This window comes from Ctenopharyngodon idella, chromosome 22 (assembly GCF_019924925.1).
Source record: "Ctenopharyngodon idella isolate HZGC_01 chromosome 22, HZGC01, whole genome shotgun sequence".
Lineage (NCBI taxonomy): Eukaryota > Metazoa > Chordata > Actinopteri > Cypriniformes > Xenocyprididae > Ctenopharyngodon > Ctenopharyngodon idella.
Genome location: NC_067241.1, coordinates 17,634,426 through 17,646,790, shown reverse-complemented (window position 1 = coordinate 17,646,790; position 12,365 = coordinate 17,634,426). Strand labels below are relative to the sequence as shown.

General features: G+C 37.4%; 1 protein-coding gene across 1 annotated transcript; it reads left to right on the top strand.

Annotated features, from left to right (window-relative positions):
- The first annotated feature begins 4,610 nt into the window (after nt 1-4,610).
- LOC127504470 (uncharacterized) lies at nt 4,611-11,095 on the top strand. Its single transcript, XM_051879084.1, has 8 exons — nt 4,611-4,810; nt 5,894-6,187; nt 7,642-7,665; nt 7,837-7,916; nt 8,394-8,496; nt 8,647-8,754; nt 9,688-9,873; nt 10,308-11,095. Exons 1-8 carry the CDS (start codon nt 4,777-4,779, stop codon nt 10,370-10,372), a joined length of 894 nt encoding a protein of 297 aa, XP_051735044.1. The 5' UTR covers nt 4,611-4,776; the 3' UTR covers nt 10,373-11,095.
- Nucleotides 11,096-12,365: the final 1,270 nt, after the last annotated feature.

Sequence of the window (12,365 nt, the reverse complement as noted above, 5' to 3'; positions counted from 1 at the left end):
TCTGGGCTTCAAAGAGGTCTACTTTGGTGAACAGCCAGGGTGACCTGAGGATCAAATTGGGCATAACCTACCGTGTCATTCTTGCTGAGCAGCTGCTCCACCTGCTCATTGCCGAGGGCACCCCCCTGTGGCTTCCTCCGCCCCCGCACAGTCTCAGCAGCAGCCTCCACCTAGACAACAGCAGGGAGCTGGCTGCAGGAAGGCGGCACCACCCGTCCAGGCCCCCACCAAACCGAGTGGCAAGCATAAAAGCAAGCGGCCCTGAGACAGGCGACCCAGAAAAGGAGGGGACAGCTCTTCGGGAGATGGTGACCACGCCACTTCCTCCCCTGGAGGAGGGATGGGTGGAGAATCTTTTGTTTAAAACGGGCAAGTCCTGAGATGGGCGTGGCAATGCGGCACGCACCGAGTGACAATCACTCCGGCCTGTCGCCAGACCTTCAGCCCATGGTCGGACACTGCATTTGTACGGGCAGGAGTTCCCCTAGTACAGGTGTCCAGGCATGCTGTTGTTTTCACGGATGCCTCCACCACCACTAAGGTGGTCTATGCTCCCGCCGTATGTTGCAACATGCCAGCCATCTCCTCCTATGGAGTCAGAAGCATCTGAGATCTCTTCATGCCATTCACATACCGGGCTTGCTGAATCGTGCAGCCAACAAGGTCTCACGACAGCTTGTGCTTCCAGGAGAGTGGATACCCCATCCCCAGGCGGTCCAGCTGATACGAAGACACTTCGGAGCTGCACAGGTAGATCTGTTTTCCTCTCCAAACACGTCCCATTGCCAGTTGTTTTACGCCCTGACCAAGGGGACCCTCGGACTAAGCAAATATGCGTTTCCCCCAGTGAGCCTACTTGCACAGACACTGTGCAAAGTCAGGGAGGACGAGAAGCAGGTCCTGCTAGTTGCGCCTTACTGGCCCAACTGGATTCCCAGAACTGATGCTCCTCATGACAGCCCCTCCCTGGCGCATTCCTCTGAGGAAGGACCAACTTTCTTAGAGTTGTAGAATCTCCACTTGTGGTCTCTAGATGGGACGCGCAGAGCTCCTAGGTGATCTACCCCAGGCAGAAGTAGACACCATCACTTTCGGTAAGAGCACCCTGTATGAGGCATGCTACATGACCTTTTCATTGAGTGGTGTCCTTCTCAGTGGGAAGACCCCCGGAGATGCCAATCAGAGCTGTGCTTTCCTTCCTCCAGGAAGGGTTGGAGCGAAGGCAGTCTCCCTCCACCCTAAAAGTGTATGTTGTCATGTTTGCAGCACATCACAATCCTGTAGATAGTAAATCTCTGGGAAAGCACGACCTAGCTTTGCTCTGTCCCATTTGCGCTTTGAGCCTATACAAGGATCTCAAAGCAGCTTTTCATCTGTTATGGAGGCCAGCAGAAGGGAAAGGCTGTGTCCAAGCAGAGGTTGGCCCCCTGGATAGTGGATGCCATCATTTTGGCGTACCAAACCCAAGGCGTGCTGTGTCCCCTCGGGTTAAGAGCTCACTCTACCAGGAGTGTTTCTTCCTTTTGGGCATTGGCGCACGGCGCCTCGCTGACAGATATATGTAGAGCTGTGGGCTGGATGACACCCAACATGTTTGCTAGGTTTCAAAATTCGGGGTATTGAAATCGCGTTCTTTCGCGATCGCGTGCACTCTGTGACATTTGTCAGATGCTTTTGGGAGGGAGGGCGGAACTGGTGTTCCAGGAACCAAGATGAAAGGCTTGTTCGAGATGCATTGGCGCTGCACAGACCGATCAGCGTATGACATCAAAGTACTGTGAGAGTGACTGGAGAGCAGACGACTCTGGCACTTGTGCAACGAATCCTCAGAATTAAATGCAATGAATTAAATGGTTGTTTCTATAAAAAGCAAAACAACAGTGGAGGCGTAATGTAAACGTAGCGGTGGCACATTCTATCCAAATTTTACACTCACATTCTGTCATGGCAATAGGGACTTTAAGCAACAGCTGCTGAAAAAATAAATTACTTTTAAATAAAAGCAAGAGAATGGTTGCTTTTGGCATTAAATGACATAAACATACAATTAAAATGCCACATAACCATAAAACATAACATTTACTTATCTAATCTGTCATGTATTATCGACTATGGCAAATCGGCTATTCTCCCGTACTAGACGGTTACAGTAGAACGTCAAGAAATAGTAGTTAAATTCACGCATACGCAACAGAATGCCAGCATGCCATTGCCGTTATATTAGCAGCTGCTGCTTAAAGTCCCTAATATATCACGAGACAGCTTTTTACCGCCAAAAAACCCTACATTCCATTCGGAAGGGCTCATCCCTATGCCCTAATCCCTTAAAAGGGTTTACCCTCCAGGTGTGCGTTTCCCGAAAGCATCGTTAGCCAACTATGGTCGTAAGTCCCATTGAACTCTATTGGTAACGACGGAACTTGCAACCATAGTTTGCTTTGGGAAACACACCCCAGAGTGAGAGCTTCGAAGGGATGAAGGGTGTAGGGGTCAAAAAAACTCTTTTTTTGAACGCACTTCTGTGTCATCTTAATGAGACAATCAAGGAGGCGCCTCCGTCGCACATTTTGTACGCTGGTTTACCCCCCAGAAAACACGCTCTGAACGATGAGTAGATTGTGCAAGCTGCGCCTTTTGTTTAATGTTAATTATTTATTTATTTATTTTTGGTTTATTGCATCATATTGTATATTGTGTTTTTTAAACATTTGAATGGACTGATAAAGGGAGCTGTAAAGTATTTTTGTTGAAGTAAAATGTTGTTTTGACCATAATAATGTACCAAATCTAACTCGTATAAATATTACAGTAGTATAGAAAAATACTATACACACATTTATAGGTAAAATATATTATAGCCTCCTGTACCCATCCTGTGCAAAGGATCATTAGGGGCACGAAGCGTCCATCAGTTGTAACCTTCGAAATCCTTCATTCCGAAGGGCCCTTTGAAGTGGACAGTTTTGAGCACTTTGGTTTGGAACGACCCTTCAATATAGCGGCCATGATTGTTTTCACTCCGAAGTGCCCTTCGGAGGGTGATATATCCCGTTTGGAATGAAAAAATCTCATCACATTTTAATCTCACCCCTAATGTACACACATATATACACACATTCACAGAATGAGCAGAGTTCCCAGCATGCTTTGCTTCTGTATGTTAAAGAAGAGTAAATGTTAAAATGAAATGTTATTTCATGTGTTTCCGCTCAATATCAATATAGGGGGAGATCTGTTAGTGTTTAATGTTGTATTATTTTTGGATTTAAAAGGTTTTCTGGTAAGTGTGAGTTTTTGGGGTTACCATTGTGCTGTAGAGCCTGTGGTTAGGTTGACGATTGGCCGAATGCCATTAAGACTAGAATTACTTTATTTAAAAAGTTATGGTTTTCTTCAGCACACTGAGAGTCTCCTTGCTAAATACTTTAATACATGCAGGTGTGAATGTGCTATTGTTAACTAGCTTGAAAATATTTATATTGTAGTTTATAAGAAATATATTACATTATATATTTCTATATATGTGTGTGTTTATACTGCATGAGTAAATTTATCTGCAATATATTTATACACATGCAGTACCATATTTTATCACATGTACATCTATATATTATGAAGTGTATTACTGAATATAATATTACTTATATTGTGATATATTAGTAAATATGTTGTCACATATTTTTCAATATATGAAAAACTGCAATTCCTTATGTATTAATCTATATATTATGTAATATATTAACCCAATATATTATTCTGTATATTTTCAAATATACCATTAAATCATTCAACATATTGATCATTCATATATAGGGAAATATATTTTCTTTGAGTAAGGGTGATCCACCAGATGATTTATGTACTCCTTACTGCAGAGTCTAGGAAATGTGGATTTATATATATATATATATAAATTTGCGTGTTTCACATTAATTTCCTATGGTGGTCATTTTTGGGAGTCTTTCATTTCCAGAGTTGGACTTGTCAGATGAAAATGATCTATATAAAACCCCACTGAAACTTTTTCCCAAGAGTGTAGCTAAGTTTTGCTTTGTTTATGTCTGTGAAATGTTTTTCTGTGCTATTTTATTTTAATTATAGCTTTACTTCAGTCAATCAGTTTGTTGTCTAAATGCAGACTTCATGTTCAAACTCAGACAACAAGGTCTGATTAGTATGCAGTTGTCCACCAGGGGTTGCTATTTAGCAAAAAATAAGAGTAGCATACACTAAGAAACTACTGTAGTTGCCTTTCTTATAGCCTTCCCTAGTAGCATGCATTGATTTCAGATTTTGCAAACGTCAAAATAGTCCATTGGACATTACATGTGTGTAGCTATTTAATTCTGATCACGTGATTTAATTCTAAAATTTAAGTCTGAGCACGATATTCAACTATACTGGCACCCCAATGTTTTAAAAATACATAATCAACCTGCAGCCTATTTACTGCAACCACATATAAACATATTTAGATGCAGTACATCAGGTAAGGAATAGAGTTCTGTTTTTATTATCATTATTAATAGAATAACATATAATGTATGATATGATGTCACATCTTGCATTAGTGCTTGTAGTTCCACTCAAACTTCCTCTGAACGGTTGAAAGGTGCACGTTTGCATGTGTGTGTCTGTGCTGCTGACATCCTGTTTAGGCCCCGGTGTGGTTTGCATGATTCAAAGGCTATGATGTCAAAGTGTCAGAGAGCAGAAAACTCAGTTTAGGTGGAGTTGGACTGTTAGTATAAAGTAAAAGGAAGACCAGACTAAAAGATGAGCACTTGCTGGGTGATTTTACATATTTTTGGTGAGTAATTTTACATTCTTTAATCAGATATTGTTTAAGGGAGAACTGGCGTATAGAGTAGTATTTGAGCAAGCATTGAGCTAGAACTTAGTTAAGAATATTTATCTTGTCTGAAAGTTTATTAGAACTGTAAAATCTGTTTTTGTTTTAATAATTGGCTTTGAATTTTCAAAAATATGAAATATCTTCCTGTATCACTATCCATATATATATATATATATTTTTTTTTTGGTACCAAAAGTAAGTTTATTCATTTTTGGTTCCTCAAAAGAATCATTTTTTCTCAGTGTGAAGAAACATTCTAAAAATCTAAAAAACTTTTTGTGTAATGTGTGATTCCATGGATGTTAAAGGTTCTTTTTGTGTGTGTGTGTGTGTGTGTGTGTGTGTGTGTGTGTGTGTGTGTGTGTGTGTGTGTGTGTGTGTGTGTGTGCATTTGATTAAAAATATTTTTAAAAAAATCAGTAATACTGTGAAATATTATTACAATTTAAAATAGCTGTTTTCTATGTGAATATATAGTAATATATAGAATTTTTCAGCATCATTATTCTGGCCTTCAGTGTCACATGATCCTTCAGAAATCATTCTAATATGATGATTTGCTGTTCAAGAAACATTTATGATTATTATTTTTCCAGGATTCTTTGATGAATAGAAAGTTCAATAGAACAGCATTTATCTGAAATAGAATCTTTTGTAACATTATAAATGTCTTTAGTGTCACTTTTGATCAATTTCATGCATCATTGCCGAATAAAAGTAAAGAAAAGAAAAAACTCTTATTGACCCCAAATGTTTGAACGGTAGTGATAATGTTACAAAAGCTTTATATTTCAGATCAATGCTGTTCTTTTGAACTTTCTATTTATCCTGGAAAAAAAAAAAATTGTACACAACTGTTTTCAACACTGATAATAATCATAAATGTTTCTTGAGCAGCAAATCATCATATTAGAATGATTTCTGAAGGATCATGTGACACTGAAGACTGGAGTAATGTTTTTATTTGCTGCCTAAACCGAATTAAGAAATGTTTCATTTTTATTTATTATGTTTTGTTCTTTTTTATTATATTTTCAGCTGTTCTTCTCTTGTGTGATTATGGGATGTTCTTCACGCCATCACCATCTTATACAGAGAGGACCACTAATGAAACATCAGACACATCCGACTCTAACACTACTGTGACAACAGCAGAATCAACAACATTTGAAAATGACAAAGTTTATGATACAGATGATGAAGAGTTTAGTGGTTTGCCTACAAATACGACCTCGGATACAGGCTATTCAAACAGCACCACCGTGTTCTCTTCAGCGGCCCGTCCCGAGAGCACCACGCACAAGCAGAATCCTATTAATGAGATAAAAAAAGGTTAGAGGAAACTTCATAATCTTAAAAGTTTGAAGGTTTTTGAAATTTATAGCAATTTGTTAGGTGGTTATTATGGGCAATGGAAGCTGTTGTCTATTTACTGTAGTATTTATTAGAATGAAAGCCTCTTATGTAAGTTCTGTTGTGTGTTTGTGTATAATTGATGTTGTAACTGCAGTTGAGCAGCTTCATGAGTGCTAAACAAGCTCACAGACAGTCAAGATGGTGGTTTAAAGTCAGAAATCACCTTTTGTTCACATGCAATACATACAGTAACTTTCAGAAATATTCACCCATTTTAAAAAGAGCTTCAAAAATGACTCACTCTGAGCTGAAGCACATTTCTGACATCAAACAGAGAACTGTTGATACACATTCATCCACATTCACCGAAGCTGCATTTATTTAATTATACAGTAAAATTTGTGAAATATTTTACAATTTTAAATATCTGTTTTCTATGTGAATATATAGTAAAATGTAATTTATTCCTGTGATCAAAACTGAATTTTCAGCATCATTACTCCAGTCTTCAGTGTCACATGATCCTTCAGAAATCATTCTAATGTGATGATTTGCTGCTCAAGAAACATTTATGATTATTATCAATGTTGAAACCATCATACATTTTATTTTCCAGGATTCTTTTATGAATAGAAAGTTCAAAAGAACAGCGTTTATTTGAAATAGAAACATTTTATAACATTATAAATGTTTTTAATGTCACTTTTGATAAATTTAATGCATTATTGCTGAATAAAAGTGTTAGTTTCTTTTTTAAATCTTACTGACCCTAAACATTTGAATGGTTGTAATGGTTTTCACACAAAAATATTAATATTTTAATATTACGTAACGATGCTGAAAATTCCACTTTGATCATATTAAATTACATTTCAATTATGCATATTTGTATATAACGATAATAAAATCTAACAATATTATTGTTTTACTGTATTTTTGATCAAATAAATGCAGCCTTGGTGAGCAGAAGAGACTTTTCAAAAGCATTAAGAAAATCTTTTGACCAGTAGTACATATCAATCAATGACTCTTATTGTGTTTCGAAATTTGTAGAAAAATTCTATTTTAATTAACAAATTTATAATTATAAATGTATAGTAACTAAACAGTACAACTTTAGTCTCTAACAGTTGAGAAAATGGCAGCTTTGCGAGTGGAAGTTTCAGTGTCATTCTCAGATCTGAGCGGTTAAAGTGTGAGTGGGTGTGAACCTCTGCATGTTTCTGAACACAGACTTACCACAACAGCAAAATCTCTCTCTCTTTGTCCGTTTTACACTTGCATGCATGTTTAACAGCTTCTTTTAGCTTCACACCAAAGCTTTTTATATTTAACTGCATGCTTCAGATAAACTAAGGTATTTGTTTCTCAGAGTTTTTTCTGCTCTTTCTTTGTTGGTTTGCTGAAACATGAGCGTTCTTCTGTTTCAGATGATACAGGATCATACACAGGAGGTGAGCTTGATCCTCTGCACACGACAGCATCTGCTTTATGCGGAAGATACGAGAAACATCCTTTCTTCCTGTTTTAATCTTTACTTTCACACATTTAATCTGTTTTCACATCAAAACAATGTCCCATTATAAACTAAAGACCACAATAACAGATCTTCATATTTTTGACAGGTATCATCATTTTGATCATAATCCTCATCCTGATTTTTCTTCTGCTCGGCATTTTGTATTTTCTGAGAAAGAAAGGAAGGGTAAGATTTTCTGTTATTTATATTTTGTGCATTTTGGATCTGTTGCAGACCCTAGTGAGTTTTGAGAAAGGTTCAAAATCATTTTTTTTGCCATTATATAGGAAATGAGTTAATTTATTGACTATAATTATTTTATTATTATTATTATTATTTGAATCAATTACATCTATTTGTTAACTGCATTTTGGACCCTGCTCATGCATGACTGATTCAATTCATTCACTAACATGATCATTTTTTTAATTTGGCTTTTTAGTAATAAATAACACGTGTTCTTATATGGACACACTGGCGGACAAACATTTTGAATAATTCAGATGTTTAATGTGTTTGAAAGAGTCTCTTCTGCTCACCAAGGCTGCATTTCTTTCGGTGTACGACCAACACCGAACGCTGACAGGAATTTTTCATATTTTTATACGCACACCTAGTCTGAAATGATTATTCTTTGTCAATAATTCTCCGTTCTCATTGTAGAGTTACTCATTTGATCTGACTCGTGTCGACGCAATTCCCAATGATTATGACACTCCGCTCAGGAGCGACCAACAAGGCGTAAGCTATGAACAAACCAACAAAGGCAAGTGTGAATTAAAAACTAGTAATACACCGAAACATGAAGATTTAGGGGAAATTATTCTTGATTTAAATGTGTGTGTGGTGCATTTGCGTTCTCTCTGGTCATAAACTCAGAATCAGTCTGTGAGTTTCTGTTAATCTCTCTGCTCAGATCTGTCTCTGGACTTCGAACAGGAAGACAAGTCTGAGGAAAAGTCCAGCCCGATAGCTAATGGGTGTGCAGGAGAGAAAACTGAACAAACACCTGCCAATGAAAATGGTAACGACAAAGTCATGGTCATTGTTATAGCAAGAGCAGATAGGCACTGTCTCATGACAAAAACTGAGCATTTTTACCTTGTTTTAACAGCATTGAACGCACTGTAACATTGCAGTAAAAAGTGCCCCATTATGCGTTTTTGAATATTTCCTTTCATGCAGTGTAATAAAGCTGTTTGTGAATGTAAAAGGTCTGCAAACTTTCAAACCTCAAAGTGCGTGACAAATAAAGTTATTGACTCCTAAAAGAAAGAATCAATTCTGAACTGCTGAAAGGAGTCGTCAGTAATTGCAGTCTTACAAACCTACGCAACAATGTTACAAATCTTCATTGGCTGCTTGTGAACATCTGATGAACTTTGACCCTCAAACACTGTAGTTGTAGCTGTGACTGGAAGAGTTTGGTTTGTGTCGTGAAGACGCTGTTTTCTGGGCTGTGAATACAGTTTGATGGACTTCAAAAGGACGAAACTCGCACTGGAATCGATACAGTAAAACCAACGCCATCATCACTGTTCGTATCTCTGCGTATCAAGTGCTGAAATTCAGATATGGTAATGGATGTTTCATTTCCGACACGCACTGTAAGTGGTTGACCAATCACAACTGACTGAGCCATCTGACCAATCAGAGCAGGGCAGGCTCTCAGAAATGCGGGGTTTAGAGAGACTGAATCCTTTATCGATCCATTTTTTTTAGACTCTTTGAGAAATGAGTTAATGCTGCAGTGTATATTATGAGAAAATGTGTTTTTCAACCTTGGATGCATGTAAACCTGTTGTGGGAGACTCCAAAAAAACCTTTGGAACAGCATAATAGGGGCACTTTAAGACAGAGTCGAGGGAAATGCCAATTCAAATACACTAATATTTTCTCTTGATGGCTACTAGTTAACTTTATTGTGATGATATTCTTCCTGTCTATTATCTTAAAGAAGAGGAGAATGTTCCAGAAGAGAACAGTTTCTCTACAGACTCGAGCTTGTCTCCACCTATGAAGAAAGTAGAGTTTAACCTGGACCTGGATCTGATTGGAGGAGAATCTGACCTGAATGATCTGACCACAGCTGATGCCGCCGATGAGCCGCAAAATGAAAACAACAATAATGTCTCTAATGCTGGTCAGTAAAACCAAGGAAAGTCAATTTTTATATGTACAGTAGTGGCCAAAATTGATGTCTGGCCAAGGAAAATCGACATATTCACCCTTTATTCAAACATTATTTAAAATTTGTTAAAGCATATTGCGTAGTCATGAAATCAATCATGAAATATTAATAACTGATTATGTTGTAGTCAATGCATGCTTTTTCCTGTGAGCTTTTTGTTTTTCTATGCATTATTTTTTTGGATCGTAAAATATTTTCCTCATATTTTGATGGTTTAATGGAACAAATATCCTCTCCTGACATCACTTTTGACCCCTACTGTAGTATCTTTAGTGTTTGTCAATGATCACCGTGGCTGTGGATTGATTTTAGTCTCTTATATGTTGAAAAAAATGAGTCTCTGCATGTGTAATATTGTAAGTTTATGTGTGTTTTATGTACTACAGAGCGAGGATCAGCAGAAGAGATCTTCACTGAAATCAATCTAGACGAGCCGAAGCAACACGCATAGTGTGTGTCCCCAATGCGACACTCAAGATTTTGGGTCCTTGGTACCCAGATTCAAACTATATCTGCTCAAAATGTGGACTTGACAGAGGCAAATGTGTGCAAAAGCCTCCTTTTGCCATTCTGACTTCAAGTTTTGTTTCATCTGCTGTTAAAGAAGATTGTATACTGTACATAAAAAGACTATTGAATCATTGGTTGAAATGTATGTAAAAAAAAACGTTAGTATACAAATGCTGTATAAAATAATTTGTGGCTATAATAAACCTTTACTGTATTAATGTAATACACTGCCATGTGTGTGTGTGCTTGACAGATGCCAAGCCAATATTACAGTTTATTACAATTGCTAGGACACATTTCATTCATACTTGCGTATAACTACAGTTTAAGATGCTGTCAACTTGCTCTTGAATGTTCATGGACCGCTCCAATATGGCGGACGGCTTACATATAATGGTATATATCTATGGTAAACTAAGTTGTAGCACAGTAGTCACACTCCTTGTGAAAACATACTATCTGAGTTCAGATTTTATTGCTTATATTAAATTTGATTCCCACCTTCTGTATTGTGTTGAGCCTGATGCACATTTAGGCCTTCACACACATCACAAATTAGGACTCCGCTCTGTATCATCCGCTTTGCGTTACCACCTCAGGTGTACAATCTCAATAATTCAATAGCCTGTTGTCAAATATTCCTAAATAAACTATTATAAAACTATTTACACAACCTGCTGGTTATTATGTTAATTATGAAATTATGAAATTCACACTCTGGAATGTAAAGTGAGTGAAGATTGGCCACCAGGCTGTGCATTTATATGTGTGAAACCTCCAACACCATTGGCCAATGTTTCAGTTTCATTGTCCAACCCCTGTATGTACATTTTTAACAACTTCTATTATTGATTGCTATCAGGATGTGAACAGAGTTTCAACTACTATTACAAAAAGTGATTGCAAAACATTGCCTTCCATAGCTTTAAAACATTGCTCTTGGATGAACTTAACCAATAGTTTTCATTCTTTTGGATCTCAGGGCTAAACTCTCATAGATTTTTTTTCTTATTTTTCCCCTTGTAATTCCAAATTTAACTTAACAATAAATAGTTCTTAGTAATCTTCTGTAATCATCATTCTGTGATTATAAAATCACAATATTTTATGAAGTAAAATCACAACACTTGCATTTTGACGTCTTTGCTGTTTTTATTACTTAATCGGATTTCAGAAAAGTTTACAAAAATAACCTACAAAGTGCAAAGATCGTTATTCGTGAATGTTGTACTACAGTTTCAATGGACAATGGACTTTTGCAGTGTAGCGTCTCTCAAAGGTATAGTTCATCCAAAAAAATAAATTTAAACCTTGTATATATTTCTTTCTTATGCAGCAGAACAGTACTATGAAGATCTTTTGTTTTCTGCAGATGATAAAAGTCATGCAGGTCATTTGCTGTTATTGTTTACTCAATACCATGATAATTTGTTTGAAAAAAAAAAAAATCATTCACTTACAAACGGCTAGTGTGGCCCATTTTCTTGGTGACATTTGTGTCATAAATTAAATGAAATCGATTGTTCAGTTATTTCATATTCACTGACACATCATGAATAAAGGATCAAGGATGATAGTTTAAAGGGGAACTATAATGCCCCTTTCACAAGATGTAATATAAGTCTCTGGTGTCCCCAGAATGTGTCTGTGAAGTTTCAGCTCAAAATACCCCACAGTTCATTTATTACAGCTTGTCAAATTTGCCCCTATTTGGGTGTGAGCAAAGACACGCAGTTTTTGTGTGTGTCCCTTTAAATGCAAATGAGCTGCTGCTCCCGGCCCCCTTTCCAGAAGAGGGCGGAGCTTTAACAGCTCACGCTTCGGTTGCTCAACAACAACAAAGCTGGAGAATCTCACGCAGCCAAAATGAGGATTGTCAGTAACGGTGTTCAGCCTTACATTGTTCAAACCGGAGTCGACACTGATGGAGAGAC

Excerpts from the sequence above, each read along its gene's own strand:
- LOC127504470 (XM_051879084.1), top strand. The coding sequence starts at position 4,777 with ATGAGCACTTGCTGGGTGATTTTACATATTTTTG. Across the intron at positions 4,811-5,893 it reads GGTGATTTTACATATTTTTG|CTGTTCTTCTCTTGTGTGAT; the intron begins GTGAGTAATTTT and ends TTATATTTTCAG. Across the intron at positions 9,874-10,307 it reads CAATAATGTCTCTAATGCTG|AGCGAGGATCAGCAGAAGAG; the intron begins GTCAGTAAAACC and ends TATGTACTACAG.